Genomic DNA, 18,372 nt, shown 5'->3' on the forward strand with positions numbered 1-18,372 from the left:
GAAGGGTATTGTGGAACTACATACAGCACATGTACAGCAACAGTTCTAAAAGGCAGCTCACCAGCACCTTTTCAAGCGCAAATATCTTATAGAGGTTTACAAAATTATGAGGGGCATGGATAGGATAAATAGACAAAGTCTTTTCCCTGGGGTTGGGGAGTCCAGAACTAGAGGGCATAGGTTTAGGGTGAGAGGGGAAAGATATAAAAGAGACCTAGGGGCAACTTTTTCACGCAGAGGGTGGTGCGTGTATGGAATGAGCTGCCAGAGGATGTGGTGGAGGCTGGTACAATTGCAACATTTAAGAGGCATTTGGATGGGTATATGAATAGGAAGGGTTTGGAGGGATATGGGCCGGGTGCTGGCAGGTGGGACTAGATTGGGTTGGGATATCAGGTCGGTGTGGACGGGTTGGACTGAAGGGTCTGTTTCCATGCTGTGTATCTCTATGACCCTATGACTCTAAATAGGGATGGGCAATAATTGCTGGCCTGCCAACAACACCCACATTCCATAAGTGAATAAAGAACTTCTGCTATTCTGATGACTTGAGACCAAGGGTTGACTTCTTAATGATTTTTAAGTATATTTCAAGCATTGGACCATGATTGTAAATAGTTTGTTTTTGAGTCAAGAGTTTTCATAAATGCACATAAAGGCTCAATCTTGGAGGAATGAAGGATCACTGTTTTAGTACTTACGTGCATTTTGGGTGCATGAATCCTGCATTACATTAAGAATGTAAACTTTCCTTATGACCAGAAGTGTGAGATTTTTTATATTTATCAATATTATTTTTAGAATTTGGGGTTGGTTACATTTCTTAAAGGTTTAAAAATTAACCAGGTTAGACAGTACTATGGAACACTGCCCTCATCCAGCATAGGCCAGAGAGCAAGGACCCTCTGGAATATTAATGGAAGATTACTTTTACAGGAGTGGTTTACAACATATGGGGTAAACATTGAAAGCCAACAGCTTGTTTCTCATCAGGCTAATCTTAGGAAATCCAGATATTGAAAGGGCAGTTTGGAGGAGACCCGACTAGCGTCAGAAGCAAACATAGTTTCTCTCTTAGAAAGAAATATAGGGGAGTTCAGAAAAAGCAAAGTTACCTCAGTGTAAAAGTTTAGTTTTTGAGACTTACAAGAAGTGTTTTGTTAGAAAGTTACCAGTTAGAAACTGCTGTCAGTTTTGTGAGGTTTCGTCTAAGAAGACTTCACAGTTCATGGACAGAACTGAAGAGAATTGGATACGTTGAATACAGGGATTTGATACTTGAGGGCTAATTTCTCTGGATTTGAGTCTTTGTAATGGATAAAATCAAGAACTGATGAAACATTGTTTTGCTGTGTACTTTGAGTTTTCTAATTTCTGTATCTGGAGAGCTTTGTTTTGGTTTGGTCTTTTGTATAATAAACATCTATTGTTAAACAAACTCTGGAGTGAATAATCACCATGTTAACTAAAATTTACAAAGAAGAGTCTTATCATTTCGGTCTGGGATCTGACTTGTCCAAAAGTACCAACAGTTGAGATAATACCCTATTCAATAATAGAATTGGCTGAATAGCTGTTTGGTTTCGATTCCTGATGAAGGGCTTTTGCCCGAAACGTCAGTTTCGCTGCTCGTTGGATGCTGCCTGAACTGCTGTGCTCTTCCAGCACCACTGATCCAGAACCTACTTAGTTAACATGCTTAGTTAACATACTTAGTTAACACCTCTCACCCCAGAATTTAGTGAAGTGGTATGATTTTAAAGATTATTAAAGGTCATAACCCAAATGTTTAGTTGCAGCCAACCTTCCAGCAGACAGGCAGCTAAATGCATAAAAAGCTATTGCCATGGAAAACTAGAATAACCCTTGCAGAATATTACATCTCTGAAGATGTGGGTGCTAGGTGATAGGTAGATTTCTTGCATAGCTGACATACCTGGCATCATTCCACTGGTCTTCCCTTACACACAGGTAGGAAGATTTCAATTGGGAAACTTACTTATGTCACTTATTGTAAAAATACGTTTGTACATGCATTGCTACGGCAATTTTCATAATCACAGGACATCCTGAAGCAAATTGAATCTTTTTCAAGTGTAGTTAGTCACTGTTATAAAGCAGGAAATGGCACTAGGATAAGCAATTTGTATGACTTGTGCAAAAACACTTGACAGCCTAAATGCCAACTAAGTTAAAATTGGTGAAGAATTGCCAGTGTCATTAACTTTGTTTAATTATGAACTTTCCATGACCGCTGGAGTACATCTGATCACCCTAGATAACAATTTCAATATGAATGCATCCAATATCTGACAGAGCATATACGAGAACTGCAAGAAATTGTTGCAAAACTGAAATCACCCAGCTTCTTTTTTTTGAATTGAGCCATGACTTAGTTCGATTGTTGGAAATAAAATCTGGTGCTTTTCCTTTGAGGTAAGAATTAATGACTTTTCACTATCCAGTATCCATGAAAATACATGAACAAAATCCAAGCTTTAATGTTCTGGAAAGAATGCAATGGAGATAGAAAGTATAATGATTTCAATATTATAGAATATAGGATACACAATAGAGCATCATGAGCTTAGAAAGAGCAAAGGAATACTGATTACAGTTATATTGATAAAATAGAGGAAGCAAAAAAAATGGCATCAGAGAAAAAGATTCAATGTTACAAATGATGAAGAGATCATTCTCTAAGCAATGCACTTTGTATTTGTATCATATTGTACAGAAAGGAGAAATAAACTGCACAAATTTGGGAGCAGTATTCAAGCCTTAAATGAGTTTGAAATTCAATGGTAATTGTTTAGTGTGAAAGGAGGTACTGGACTTCACCTTGAGTTAAAAGAATAACAAGAGATGAATGATGCAAGGATTGGGAAAAAAAAACTTTAACTGTCTTTAGCAAAGACTTAGCAAAGACTGGCAAATTTGGTCAGATACATTTTAAACATTCAGACACTGCTATGCTATTTGGAATTTTGAAATGTCTCACTTTAGAAAGTCCTGTTCTAAGATCAGTGGGGTCACCGCCTTTTTCAGTGACATTTATGCACGAGAGTCGTTCTGGATTTTTTTCTCATATACTCCCATTGTCATTTCAGTTTGTCTTTTAAAATAATAAGATAATTGGAAGGAAAGCTTTTGGGCTTTACAGTAAGATGACAGGTTGCAAAAGACTGAACTGCTGAAATCTGTAAAGAATACTGTTTAGTAATTCCTGCCTTGAAGATGTATAAAAACAAAACTCTGACTTAATATGATAAGAGTCAAAAAGTGTGGTGCTGGAAAAGCAGAGCAGCATCCAAGGAGTAGGAGAGTCAATATTTCCAGCATGAAGGGCTTCTGCTCGAAACGTTGATTCTCCTGCTCCTTGGATGCTGCCTGACCCACTGTGCTTTTCCAGCGCCACACCTTTTGACTCTGATCTCCAGCATCTGCAGTTCTCACTTTCTCTTTAATATGATAAGGATAATGTAATACAGCCATTTGCGCAATTCAAGTGAATCACAGTGAAATTTCAAAACAATAGTGATATTAAGATAAGTGCAGTTTTGCATCCCACTCTTTGTGCAAAAATGGCTAAGGTAAGCAGATATGTGTCCAGCGCTTATTTACAGTATAATGAAATACAGCATTCAACTTCAATGTTCTACATTGTCCAAAAAATAAATTTCTTGAAAGCACCCCAATTACACCATGTTTCAATGACATTGTTAAATAATAAGGCATGGCAAGACAATTTAGAGCCAATGTTTACCGATTGATGGCATCTACTAAAATGTCATGATTTCTTAGATCTTGTCATGTCTACCAGCAAACGATTATGGGAAACAGAGATCAGAAAGAGGCAGAATCAGAAATGTGCCATCTGTTGTGAATATGACTGCAGCTAGCATGCATCACTGATGCTGTGACAACAATTAGATATGTCAACTTTCCCCTCTAGTGTTGAACCAACCATGGAGATGTTACTGTGGAATGGCACAGAAGTCCAGCCCCATTGTACCCATGTCAAGCAAGAGTGGGATGCAAAACTGCATTTATCTTAATATCACTATTGTTTTGAAATTTCACTGTGATTTCACTTGAACCCCTATGAAACATTGAGTTGGATACTAAACTGTTTCACATTTACTTACAAATTTATTTGCAACTTTTCTTTTCATCTATTTTCTCTTGCTTCCCTGCCCTCAATCCAGGAATTACAGTATAAAGAATACACTCTATTTGAGTTTGACTAGAACTCACTAACAACCATTTGGCAACAATTTGACATTTTAAACTAAAAACTTTGGTACTCCTTAATTCTCCCATAATCTTCCTCCTGCTTCTTTTAAAATTTAATAGCCAGTTGCCTCCTAATGATTACTTCCTGATTTTGTTTTCCTGTTTTCACCTTTACTGTTTTCAATATTTGTTTGAGTGCTAAAAAGGAAATTTAGATTTAGGTAAATTCGATTTGGTAAATTTCTTAGAAATGCTATACATTACAAAAAAACAATCGTTCAATATACTCGATGGGTAGCGTATGAGTCACAGAGATCGTGTCAGACTTTTATGACTGAATTAAGGGTCTCATGGTTTGGCAGCAACCGAACTTTTAAGCTTTCACTTCAAACACACATATATACATTATGTAATATTAATAAACCTTTCTTTAATCGAGCTCAATTTTGAATATATTTTTTATCCCCAATTATTTTTGTATTTCCAAAACGTTTTACAATATGGATTATTCAAATGATACTTATAAGAAGCCTAGTAATCTGTTGTGTATGGAAGATGTGTTTAGCAAGTACCAAAGCACCCTAACATAAAAGTTACATAAGGATGAACAGAGTTTCACGTACCACAGCTGTCACATTGTGCTTTCTGTGGCTTTACTGGCAGGCCTTTTTGGGGAGGGGGAGGGAGGAAAGAAAGACACTTTGGAACAGCGAAGTCATTGTTATCGCTGGATCTGGCAGTACCAGCATGGCCCCGGAACCGAGGTTCAATAGAGGAGACAGCTCAACACATTAAATGTATGCTTCCATTGACCAACAGCAACAAGCAGCAGGCGACAGTCAGCAGCAGGGTTGGGACAGAACGCCGACATCTGCCACGGCTCTCGGGCACAAATGAGTTTAGTAGGGGCTGCCTTTCTCTCGAATCGGAACGGATGGAAGTGACAGCTGCAGCCGCGCCCCTTGGCAGATTCCTGCTAATGAGTCGGGGGAACCAGGGCCTTCTGACCACATTTACATTCGCGGTTCGCGCTACTGTTCGTTATTTTCATTGACTCGTGGCGTAACTCGCGCTCCGAACCCCGGCCCTTTCCAGGCGCTCGCGTTTCACGCGGCGGCTCCGTCTGCTCTGTTTACATAACACCCTTATACTGGGAACCCAGCACAAAAATAGTTGGGGGGGGGGCAGCTGATGTACTGAATTATTTTTTTTCAAAATTTACATCGCTAGCCTGTGCATTTCTGAAGTAAAATCAGAGTAAACACTGCATTGGACATAATGTGCATGTTTTGGAGTTGAATAGTGATAGGAAAGATTTTCGCCTCTCTTATAGTGGCCACAGAGTTCCCTCCCGCGTGTGCAGTTATTGGTAGACTCCTCTCCCACCCCTCCCCCTCCCCCTCGCCAGCTGACTAATCTGATTGTTGACGGTTTTTTTTCTCTGGTTCTTTCTCGACGCAGCGAACACTCGGCTGTTTGGCAGTGAGACACAGATTTTGAAGATCAGAAACTGGGGAAGACATCGGAGGAAGGGGAGTGGGGCGAAACAAATATACCCATCCACAACCAAATCAGTCCAAATAAATAAAAGGACGAAACTCATGGTGTGCTTGTGGATACAGTCATTCAGTACTGAGCGGTGAACGTCGGCGAGACGTAAACCGAGCGCCACTCATGTTTTCATCAAGTCAAGAAGATCACAGTGCGCCCACCAAGGATCCCGTGAAGTATGGAGAACTCATCGTCCTGGGGTGAGTAAAATGATCAGCACCACACCTTCAGCTGAAGGCAACGTTTCCGTCTCTGTCTCTGTAGATCCCAGTTTTGCTCTGAGTGTTGAGGTGTTCTTGTTCCTTTGATTGCAGATCTCTCCCTCATTCTCTCTGCATTTGTCTCCCCCACCTCCTTTTGTATCTGCGTGTGTTCTCCCTCGCTCCATGGAAAGTACTAACTCTGAGCTATGCCTGCTCCGTTGTGTCCGTTCTGCCTGTTAGTACGCTTCGTCAACCGCTGAGCATGTCCTCTTTCTTCAGTGTTCCCTTTAAACTAACTTCTTATTGTTCTGTATTTGTCTTGACTTCTCTGCCTTTATTCTATAGACGTGTTTATTTCACTTTCTATGCACAAGGCCGCTTCACTTACCGATTTGTGTGCGCATTTCCCAATGCCTAAACTCCGCGCGTGCCCTTTTATCTTTGTGCAAATTGTTTGACTCTCTGAATGACCTTTTTCTGTATCTTTTCGTGTGAGTACCTCATTGTGATTTTCTCTGCAGCTGAACTGTTTTTTCTGATGCCGTGAGCGCTTGTGAGCTGGTCCCTATCGGATACATGCCTTTTCCCCTCCAACTCTCTCTCTTTGCGCCTTGCTGACGGCCCAGTGTTTCTTCTAATTTATCGCTTTTGAGCCTAGCTAGTTTATTCCCAGCACAGTATCCCCAGGATCGCTGTGCATCATTGCAGGGAACAATAGTTGCCACTCTCATTCTGGTCCTGCCACTTCCCTCACCCCCTGCCATCACTTATGCCCCATTCTTTGATTCAAACCTTATTTTTCATCTCTATTCTTACACTATACCAGGTTATCGTACAACAGGTTTATTTGGAGGCGTTAGCTTTCAAACCACTGCTTCTTCAACCATACAACCACTTGATGAAGAAGCAGCGCTTCTGAAGCTAGTGCCTCCAAATAAACCTGTTGGACTATAACCTGATGTTGTGTAATTCTTAACTTTAGTCCACCACAGTCCAACTACAACTGATCCAAATTGTCCTTGCACTGACTGTCATGACTCACTATTTGCCATCTTCAAAATTTTTTTTGTTTCTTTATGGCCTTTTTGTGCAGTGAATTTGTATCTACCTCTTATTTCAATGCCACTTTACCCATGATTGTGTTTGCTCCTTGAAGTCTAATATCTGCTTTTATCCTGGCCCATTTGCCAATAGCTTATTTTATGAAAAAAAACTTGAAAATATTGTCTTTTTTTGCATTAGTTTGGACATATTTAATATTAAATAAAATGAAAGTCCTTTTAAAAATTACAATTCAATTCATTTTGAGAAGCCAAAAATTTCTGGCTTCTCATTGCATTGAAAGACATTTTATTTAAGTAACTTACAAAAAATGAAAATTATGGTGATTTTTTTAAAAAGGTCTTCTGATTGCTCAGAATAATGTACTTCTGATATTTATGATATGATCGGACACAATAGTTATCAGAACAATCTCTTCATATTTCTAGGAGAGCAATTTATTTGTAATATTACAATGACCTGGATTTTCTAGTTCATGGTGAGGCATAGCATTTGTTGCTATCTTTCAAGAAAGCTGTTCACAAATCTGTACTGGTCTCTCTGCCATTGATTTTCTGTTGTGGTTCTGTTCGCCGAGCTGGGAATTTGTGTTGCAAACGTTTCGTCCTCTGTCTAGGTGACATCCTCAGTGCTTGGGAGCCTCCTATGAAGCGCTTCTGTGTTGTTTCCTCCGGCATTTATAGTGGTTTGTCTCTGCCGCTTCCGGTTGTCCGTTCCGGTTGTCCGTTCCAGCTGTCCGCTACAGTGGCCGGTATATTGGGTCCAGGTCGATATGTTTCTTGATAGAATCTGTGGATGAGTGCCATGTCTCTAGAATTCCCTGGCTGTTCTCTATTTGGCTTGTCCTATAATAGTAGTGTTGTCCCAGTCGAACTCATGTTGCTTGTCATGTGTGTGTGTGGCTACTAAGGATAGCTGGTCGTGTCGTTTCGTGCCTAGTTGGTGTTCATGGATACAGATCATTAGCTGTCTTCCTGTTTGTCCTATGGAGTGTTTTGTGCAGTCCTTGCATGGGATTTTGTACACTACGTTGGGTTTGCTCATGCTGGGTATCGGGTCCTTTGTCCTGGTGAGTTGTTGTCTGAGAGTGGCTGTTGGTTTGTGTGCTGTTTTGAGTCCTAGTGGTCGCAGTAGTCTGGCTGTAAGTTCAGAAATGTCAGACTACTACGACCACTAGGACTCATAACAGCACACAAACCAACAGCCACTCTCAGACAATAAATCACCAGGACAAAGGACCCGATATCCAGCATGAGCAAAACCAACGTAGTGTACAAAATGCTGAAAATGTGTTGCTGGAAAAGCGCAGCAGGTCAGACAGCATCCAAGGAACAGGAGAATCGACGTTTCGGGCATAAGCCCTTCTTCAGGTATGAGGAAAGTGTGTCCAGCAGGCTAAGATAAAAGGTAGGGAGGAGGGACTTGAGGGAGGGGCGTTGGAATTGCGATAGGTGGAGGGAGGTCAAGGTGAGGGTGATAGGCCGGAGTGGGGTGGGGGCGGAGAGGTCAGGAAGAAGATTGCAGGTTAGGAAGGCGGTGCTGAGTTCGAGGGATTTGACTGAGACAAGGTGGGGGGAGGGGAAATGAGGAAACTGGAGAAATCTGAGTTCATCCCTTGTGGTTGGAGGGTTCCCAGGCAGAGGATGAGGCACTCTTCCTCCAACCGTCGTGTTGCCATGGTCTGGCGATGGAGGACTCCAAGGACCTGCATGTCCTTGGTGGAGTGGGAGGGGGAGTTAAAGTGTTGGGCCACAGGGTGGTTGGGTTGTTTGGTCCGGGTGTCCCAGAGGTGTTCTCTGAAACATTCCGCAAGTAAGCGGCCTGTCTCCCCAATATAGAGGAGGCCACATCGGGTGCAGCGGATGCAATAGATGATGTGTGTGGAGGTGCAGGTGAATTTGTGGCGGATATGGAAGTGTCCCTTGTGATCTTGGAGGGAAGTCAGGGGGGAGGTGTGGGCGCAAGTTTTGCATTTCTTGCGGTTGCAGGGGAAGGTGCCGGGAGTGGAGGTTGGGTTGGTGGGGGGTGTGGACCTGACGAGGGAGTCATGGAGGGAGTGGTATTTTCGGAACGCTGATAGGGGAGGGGAGGGAAATATATCCCTGGAGGTTTGGAGGTGGCAGAAATGACGACGGATGATATGATGTATATGGAGGTTGGTGGGATGGTAGGTGAGGACCAGTGGGGTTCTGTCCTGGTGGCGGTTGGAGGGGCGGGGCTCAAGGCCGGAGGAGCGGGAAGTGGAAGAGATGCGGTGGAGGGCATTGTCGACTACGTCTGGCGGGAAATTGCGGTCCTTGAAGAAGGAGGCCATCTGGGTTGTACGGTTTTGGAACTGGTCCTCCTGGGAGCAGATGCGGCGGAGACGAAGGAATTGGGAATATGGGATGGTGTTTTTACAGGGGGCATGGTGGGAGGAGGTGTAGTCTAGGTAGCTGTGGGAGTCGGTCGGTTTATAGTAAATGTCTGTGTTGATTCGGTCACCCGAGATAGAAATGGAAAGGTCTAGGAAGGGGAGGGAGGAGTCTGATCTAGGAAGGGGAGGGAGGAGTCTGATCTAGTGTACAAAATCCCATGCAAGGACTGCACAAAACACTACATAGGACAAACAGGAAGACAGCTAACGATCCGTATCCATGAACACCAACTAGGCACGAAACGACACGACCAGCTATCTTTAGTAGCCACACACACACATGACAAGCAACATGAGTTTGACTGGGACAATACTACTATTATAGGACAAGCCACACAGAGAGCAGCCAGGGAATTCCTAGAGGCATGGCACTCATCCACAGATTCTTTCAAGAAACATATCGACCTGGACCCAATATACCGGCCACTGTAGCGGACAGCTGGAACGGACAACCGGAAGTGGCAGAGACAAACCACTATAAATGCCGGAGGAAACAACACAGAAGCGCTTCACAGGAGGCTCCCAAGCACTGAGGATGTCACCTCGACAGGGGACGAAACGTCTGCAACACAAATTCCCAGCTCGGTGAACAGAACCACAGCAAGCTACAAATCTTCTCACAAACATTAATTTTCTGTTTCCTGACATCCTTTTAATTCAGGTGTCCAGTACTGGCAATGGTCATCAAGTACATTAAGCAACTAATCTTAGTACAGCATAGCAGGAAGGAAGAAAAAGCAGATTGTTATTTTCTTCTCATTTACGTAGTGTTTGTTGTATTTTAAAAAAAACTGCAGAGTGCAATCATGTAGCACAGTGGAGAAATTTGACTTTCCACAAATTTAAAGTTAGTTTTAAGGCTGGACAGGTTTTTAAAAATATATTGTTATCATTTTAAGATGTTGTGTAAAACCCAGTGTACATCATTCAACAAGGTGTAACCTTTTAAATGTTTTTTACAGCATAACTAATAGAGTAAAAATGGAAGTTCATGTCAATTCAAGTGATTTCAGAAGATTATCAGTGATGAGGATTTCAACTGGAGAGTAACATGGAATTACTGATGGCAATGTTTAGATTTTCATATTTATGCATGTGTGGATTATAGAGGTTGCTGTTAGTTTTACCATTGTAATGATTGTGAATTGATGCTGATAGTTTTGTAATCTTTGCAGTTTCAAAATCTGGGCCAATATGGGTTAAACGTTCTATTTTGCAGCTTGATTATTCAGTATTATTTACTTACTTGAAGGGCAACAGAAGCTTACAGTTGAATTTATCAACAATTCCTTTTTAAAGATCAGTGGGTTTAGATCTATTATTGATCTTAAATATAGATTGTATTCTATTGCATAATAGAAACATTACTATCATGTAATTTTTATCTTATTTCAAATTGTATATTTCTGAACCCGTAGATTTTAAGTTGATTGATAAGTTATCTTTTTGGAGTTATAAACAGTGCGTTGAAGGAATAAGCGTTTGTAAGATTTTCTGCAAGGTGGTCATTCACAAAACCTTGGGATTTTATTAATCTCCTTTAGAGTCTACTCAGTTTAGTTTTTCATCTTTTTTATGGAAACTTCTAGCTCATTACAATTAACACACCATCATATTTCTGCAGTATCATTTTACACACAACAGCAGAGTAGTTACCCCTGTCAGTCTAATGGAAGAAAGTTAGTTTCAAATAGACCAGGCAATAATTGGATTCGCTGGCCTTTAATTACTTTGAGCAAGGCCACAGTTGAAAAGTAGTATAATTGATTGGATCCTCTGAAGAGGATTTTCTTTTTGTCAAGTAAAACATGTCTAATTTCTACAAAGAATTGTTTGGGGCAAATATTATCTACAACATGATTGCAACAAAGCTTTTAAAGGGCACTTTTTAAATAGACTTTAATGTTTCAAATATTAAAACTTTAGTGATAAGGACTTCTCAAAGTATTGAACTATTGAAATGGTACTTGAGTTGTGTAGAGTACATTTACACTTATAACTTTTTGTTTGGAGTTGACAAAAGTCGTGAATTATCAAACAGAGTGCTCTATTTGGTTAAATTGCATTCCCGAGGGTTTCCTCATTAACATTGTCAATGGCATTGTGTTCAGAACTAAAGAAGTTTGTTTCTATTATTCACTCCTGGGATGTGGGCATGACTGGATGGACAGCTGTTGCTAGTTAACCTTAAGAAGATGATGGTGAAATGCCTCTTGAACCACTGTAGTTCTTGTTCTATACATGGGAGGGAATTCTAGGATTTTGACTCAGCAAAAGTGAAGGAACAGCAATATATTTCCAAATCAGGATGGTGAGTGGTTAGATTGTAATGATTTAGTGATTTGATTTATTGTCACTTGTATTTTGCTACAAAGTACAGTGAGAAGTGTTGTATACTGTCGCCACTCTCTGGTGCCATCTTAAACACAGAAAAATAAATCCAAGCAAAGAATATAAAGGCTGAGGAATAAAGAAATGAAAAAAATGTGTTCAACTTTACAGTCCTTTTTGTTACGTATTCCGTCCTGGGGCTGGTGGTCAGACATGAGTCACTTTCACTGAGTTGCTGCAGTTGGAATGAAAGTTGCCACTCTTCGGCACCATCTCTCCTTCATCGACGCCCTCGCTGGACTTTGTCAATGCAGATGCCACTGATGCTGCTGCATACAGCACTGGCCCAAACCTGACACCATATCCGCAATGAGTTTGCTTTGGGCCCCCCTCATTGATGGCAGCCACTGGCAATGCTGCCGAGTCTCATATTGGGCCCAAACTTGCCTCTGTCACAGCAGCCATGAGCTGGTATTAGATTTCTTGTTGATGCAGAAGCCACTGGGAACACAAATGCTTGCAAATACCGTTGCCATGTGTCTGTGCTGAGCCTACCCGTTACTGCCAATGCAGTCGCCACAACCAAGCCCTTCAACAAGAAGTAAGAAAAGTAAAAGAGGAGAAAAGAGAGCAAAAAGAAAGAAAAGAAAAGTGGATGAGCTGCGGGCTCAGAAGCCTTACTCTACTGCCATCTTACCAGTTTGGAGGGGTAACTTGCAGCTGGTAATGTTCCCATGTATCTGCTGCCCTTGCTTATTTAGTTGAAAGCAATTGTGAATTTGGAAGGTGCTGCCCAAGGACCATTTGCGAAATTCTGCAGTACATCTATAGATAGTATGCACTGCTGCTACCAAGCATTGATGGTGGAGGTAGTGGATGTTTGTGGATGTGGTGCCAGTCAACCGCACTACTTTATCCTGACTAGTATGAAGCTCCTTGAGTGTTTTTCAAGCTGCACTTATCCAGGTAAATGTGGAGTATTCCTTCACACTCCTGACTAGTGCTATGTAGATGATAGAAAGGCCCTGGGAAGTATTTCCATGTTGTACATCTCTGTGACTCTATCTGACCTGCTCTTCTAGCCACTATGTTTATACAGTGAGTCCAGTTGAATTTCTGGTCAATATTAAATCTCAGAATGTTGATCGTGGGGAATTCCATGATGTTCATGCCTTTGAATGTCAAAGGACGCTGGTTAGATTGTCTCTTCTTGCAGAAGGTCATTGCCTGGCATTTGTGTGGCACGAATGTTACTTGCCACTTATCAGCCTAAGTCTGGATATTGTGCAGAACCTGTTGGATTTGAACATGGATTGCATTTGTTTCGGAGGAGTCGTGAATAGTGCTGAACATTGTGAAAACATTGGTGAACATCCCCACATCTGATCTTTATGATGAAGGAACTATCATTGATGAAGCAGCTGAGGATGGTTGGGCATGGGATACTACCCCGAGGAACTCCTGTACAGATGTCCTAGAGCTGAGGTGACTGACCTCGAATAACCACAACCATTTTCCAATGTGCCAGATATGACTCCAAAGAGGCTGTCACTCTAACCTCATGAGGAATTCTGCTTCTTTGGCCATATTTGAACTGAGTTACCCTGCAAACTGAGCATTATTGAATAGGTTTTTACAGAGCAAGTACTGTTTTATAATACTGTTGATGACATTAATTTATTGATGATCGAATGGACTATGGGTGCTAGTTGGCTGGATTGGATTTGTCCTGCTTTTTGTGTACAGCACACATGTGGGCAATTTTCCACATTGTTGGGTAGATGCTAGTGTTGTAGCTGTATTAGAACAGCCTGGTTAGGTGTACAGGAAATTCTTGAGTACAAGTCTTCAGTAGTATTGTCTGAATGTTGTCAGGGCCCGTCGCCTTTGCAGTATCCAGTGACTCCAGCTGTTTCTTGATTATCATGTGGAGTGAATTGAATTGGCTGAAGACTGACGTCTGATATGCTGGGTACCACTGAGGTGGCCAAGATGGTTTATCCACTGGACAGCTCTGGCTGAAGATTATTCTGAATGCTTCTGCCTTACCTTTTGCACTGATGTATTGGGCTCTTCTGTCATTGGGAACGGGGATATTTGTGAAGCCTCACCCTATAGTAAGTTGTTTAATTGTCCACCACCATTTTCAACTAGATGTAACAGGATTGCAGAGCATAGATTTGATCATTGGTTGTGGCATTGTGTAGCTTGATTTATCATTTGCTGCTCATCCTGTTTGGTGTGCAAGTAGTTCGGGGCTCAGTGGTTAGCACTGCTGCCTCACAGCGCCAGGGATCTGGGTTCGATTCTGACCTTGGGCGACTGTCTGTGTGGCGTTTGCACATTCTCCCCATGCCTGTGTGGGTTTCCTCTGGGCGCTCTGGTTTCCCAGCACAATCCAAAGATGTGCATGTCAGGTGAATTGGTAATGCTAAATTGCACATAGTGTTAGGTACATTAGTCAGGGGTAAATGTAGGGGAACAGGTCTGGGTGAGTTACTCTTCAGAGGGTTGGTGTGGACTTGTTGGGCCAAAGGGCCTGTTTCCATATCTAATCTAAGGGAATCTAATCTAATCTAATCTAATCTAGTCCTGCTTGGTAGCTTCATCAGACTGATATCTCATTTTGTTGCACCTGGAACTCTCCATCGAACCACTGTTGTTCCCCTGGCTTGATGGTATTAGTTAAATGAGCAATGTATTGGGCCATGAGGTTGTAGCTTGTATTGGTATTGTTGATGACCCACAGCACCCCATGTATGCCTAGTCTTAAATTGCTAGATGTGTTTGTAGTCTGTCCAATTTTGCACAATGGTAGTGTCATACAACACGATGCACAGTATTATCAACATGAAGGAGGGAGTTTGTCTCCACAAGGGCAGGTGCATCTGTAATGGGCAGGTTGGTGAGAATGAGGCCAAGTGTGTATTTTCCTCTTGATCGTTCCCTCACCATCTAATGCAGACCCAATCTAATAGCTGGTTGTGTCCTAAAAAAAGATAGCTAACTCAGTAGTACTGCTGCTGAACCACGCTTGGTGGCGGACATTGAAACCTCCACCCAGAGAATATTTTGTGCCCTTGCCATGTTCAATGCTTTCTTCAAGTGTTGTTCCACATGGAGGAGTACTGATTCATCAGCTGAAGGAGGATAGCATGTGGTAATCAGCAACAGGTTTCCTTGTCCATTTTTAATCTGATGCCATTACATTTCATGGGGTCCAGAGTCAATGTTGAGGATTCCCAGGGCAACTCCTTCCTGACTGTATGCTATCATGTTGCCATCTCAGATGGGTTGTCTTGCTGGTGGGTAAGGACATTTCCAGAAATAATGATAATTGTGCCTGTAAGGCATGATTCCTTGAATATGATTGTGTCAGGGTTTTGCTTGACTAATCTGTTAGATAGCTCTCCCAACTTTAACACTAGCCACCAGATGATAATATAGAGGACTTTGCAGGGTTGATAGGACCGTATTTTTTTGCTGTTGTTTCCAGTACAGGTCATTCTGCTATAATGCGCATTTCATCAATGCGAATTGGCTATAATCCGATTGACGAATTGTGGATGTTGTTGGATAATGCAAACTTTCTACTGAACAGGTATAACTATTTTCTGTTAACAATCTTCTATAGCACAATTTTCTATAGTGGTTTTCAGTAGCGCGATTTTCTATAGCATGAAGTCACAGAGGAGCACAACTGTTGCGCTGTAGCACTATTAACTGTGTGCAAATTTGATGGCAACTCTGATTACTGTATGTGTATAGTAATGCATGGAATACTGGAAGATGCTGTCCTGAAAATGGTATCTTGCTATTGGACTCACCATTTTAATGAATTGAGCAACTTGAAATTGCTGCAATTAGTATTAAAAGAAGTGAACTGTATTAGCCAAAAATTGTTAGCACTTGTGCATTTCAATTCAATATGCTTTTATTTTAATCATGTGGTAAGTCTTTTGTAGAAAGTAGAGAATGTAAAATAGGAGCAAGTGTAAGCTATTTGGCCCAATGAACCTGTTCTGCCATTCAGTATGATCACAGCCAATATTCTATAATGCTGGTATGCTCCCACTCCCTTTCCCCATTCTCTTTGCTAACTTTAGTGTTTAGCAATTTCTTTCTTAAATATATTGACTTGGCTTGCACTGACTTATGTGGATAGATAATTCCATAGGTTCACCACTTTGATTGAAGTTTTGAAAATTGGGACTTTTTGTTCTAAATGACTGCACCTCCCCTCCCAGCTGATGTTTAATAAGGCTTGATTAGAGAGATTAAGGTGAATGAACTTTTAGGGACAGTGACCGTAATATGATAGAATTCACCCTGTAGTTTGAGGGGAAGAGCTGGAATCAGATGTAACGGTATTACAGTGAGAGTAACAACAAATGCTTGAGGGAGGAGCTGTCCTGACTTGATTGGAAGGGTACCCTAGCAGGGAAGTTGGTAGAGAAGAAATAACAGGGGTTTCTTGAGGTAATTTGGGAAGCACAACAGAAATTCATCCCAAAGAAGAAAAAACATACGAAGGAGAGGGTGAGGCAACCATAGCTGAAAGGGAAGTCAGGGACAGCAAAAAAAGCGAAAGAAAAAGCATACAATTTGGTGAAGATTAGCAGGAAGCCAGATGATTGGGAAGCCTTTAAAAACCTGCAGAGGATAACTGAAAAAGCAGTCAGGGAGGAGAGATGAACTATAAGGGTAAACTAGCTAGTAATATAAAGGAAAGTTGTAAAATTTGTTTTTAAATCTATTAAAGACAAGAAAGAGACAGGGAGAAACTGAGTAGGTACTTTGCACCAGTCCTCTGGTGGAAGACAATAATAACATACCAGAATTTGAAGGAAGTTTGGGAACACAGGCCATCATTACAGAAAAGCTGATGGAGAAGTGGAAAGATTTAAGGCGGATAAATCATCTGGGCTGAATGGACTACACCCCAGAGTTTTAGAGGAGGTATCTGAGGAGATTGTGAAGGCATTGATGGTGATCTTCCAGGAATCACTTGAGTCAGGGAGTGTCCCAGATGACTGGTAAATGGATAGTGAAACACCACTGTTTAAGAAAGAAAGGAGGCAGAAGTTGGGAGCTGTTCCGAGTCAATTGTGGCCAGTTCCCAGTCAGCTTTGACCATAGCATAAAATTGTGGAGTACTTCAAAATGCATGGTAAAATAGGGCTGAGTCAACATGGCTTTGTCAAGGTGAGATCATGCCTGACAAATCTGTTAGAGTTCTTAGAGGAGATAATAAGCAAGTTAGACAAAGGAGAGCCAGTGGATGTGATTTATTTGGATTTCCAGAAGGTTTTTGACAAGGTACAACTCAGGAAGTTGCTAAATGAGAGCTGTGGTGTTAGGGGCAAGGTATTAGTCAGGGCAAGGGCTGACAGGTAGAAGTCAGAGGGTGGGGATAAAGAGATCTGTTTCAGGATGGCACACGGTGACGAGTGGAGTTCCGCAAGGGTCTGTCCTGGGACTACAACTATTCACATTAAGAATTAACAATCTGAATGAAGGAACATTATTGCTAAGTTTGCAGATGACTTGATGATAGGTGGCAGGACAGATAGTGTTGAGGAAGCAGGGAGGTTGCAGAGGACTGTGGACAGGATAGGAGAGTAGACAAAGAAGTGGCAGATGAAATACACTGTGGGAAAGTATGAGGCTATGCACTTTGGTAGGAAGAATAAAGGTATAGAGAATTTTCTAAATAGGGAAAAGCTTCATAAATCTGAAACACAAAGGGACTTGGGAGTCCTAGTTCAGTGTTCTCTTAAGGTTAATATGCAGGTTCATTTGGCATTTAGGAAGGCAAGTGCAATATTAGCAATCATTTCAAGAGGACTAGCGTGCAGGACAGAAATGTATTGCTGAGGCTGTATAAGGCTCTAGTCAGGCAGCATTTGGAGTATTGTGAGCAGTTTTGTATCCAGTGTCTTAAGGAAGAATGTACTGACATTGGAGGAGTTCCAGTGGAGGTTTACAAGAATAATTTTGAGGATGAAGGGTTTGTCATATAAGGAGCAATTGAGGACTGTGAGTCTGTACTTAATGGAGTTGAGAAGGTTGAAGGGGGTCTTGCTAAAACTTGGAATACTGAGAGGCCTGGATAGAGTGGACATGCAGAAGATGCTACCACATATTAGGAAAGACCTGAGGACACAATCTCAGAGTGAAGGGATGACCCTTCAGAACTGAGATGAGGAGGAATTTCTTCATCCAGTGAATGGTTAATCTGTGGAACTCATTTTCGTGAAAGGCTGTGGAGGTAAAGTCGCTGAGTATATTTAAGACCGAGATAGATAGGTTTTTATTAATAAGGGAATCAAGCGTGACTGGGAGAAGGCAAGAAAATGGGTTGAGAAATAAATTAGCCATGATTTAATGGCACAACAAACTTGATGGACTGAATGGCCTAATTCTGCTCCAATATCATATGTTGTTACTGTCTTATGAAAAAATCTACCCTGCATCTAATTTATCCAGCCCTGTAAGGAATTTTGTATGTTTCAAGCAGAAGTAGTTGACCTAATTTTTTCTTGTATGACAAATCTGCCATCCCTGGAGTCT

At 41.5% G+C, this 18,372-nt stretch overlaps 1 protein-coding gene and 1 long non-coding RNA gene across 8 annotated transcripts in view; one reads left to right on the forward strand and one right to left on the reverse strand.

Annotated features, from left to right (window-relative positions):
- Nucleotides 1-5,381, reverse strand: part of LOC148149407 (uncharacterized) — a 78,571-nt gene extending 73,190 nt beyond the window's left edge. For 6 of the 7 annotated variants that reach the window (XR_015757915.1, XR_015757913.1, XR_015757916.1 and 3 more), the window contains exon 1: nucleotides 4,860-5,381. This is a non-coding gene — a long non-coding RNA (uncharacterized LOC148149407). The remainder of the gene's footprint in view (nucleotides 1-4,859) is intronic. The other variant, XR_015757917.1, reaches the window with a different exon arrangement.
- LOC122553627 (E3 ubiquitin-protein ligase pellino homolog 2) overlaps nucleotides 1-18,372 on the forward strand; it is a 249,147-nt gene that overhangs the window by 93,842 nt on the left and 136,933 nt on the right. Inside the window, exon 2 of the mRNA XM_043697729.2 lies at nucleotides 5,698-5,987. Coding sequence (XP_043553664.1) covers nucleotides 5,911-5,987 — 77 coding nt within the window. The 5' untranslated portion in view covers nucleotides 5,698-5,910. The remainder of the gene's footprint in view (nucleotides 1-5,697; nucleotides 5,988-18,372) is intronic.

Source organism: Chiloscyllium plagiosum, unplaced genomic scaffold (assembly GCF_037043375.1).
Source record: "Chiloscyllium plagiosum isolate Xiang-an unplaced genomic scaffold, Cpla_swu_hap1 HiC_scaffold_8, whole genome shotgun sequence".
Lineage (NCBI taxonomy): Eukaryota > Metazoa > Chordata > Chondrichthyes > Orectolobiformes > Hemiscylliidae > Chiloscyllium > Chiloscyllium plagiosum.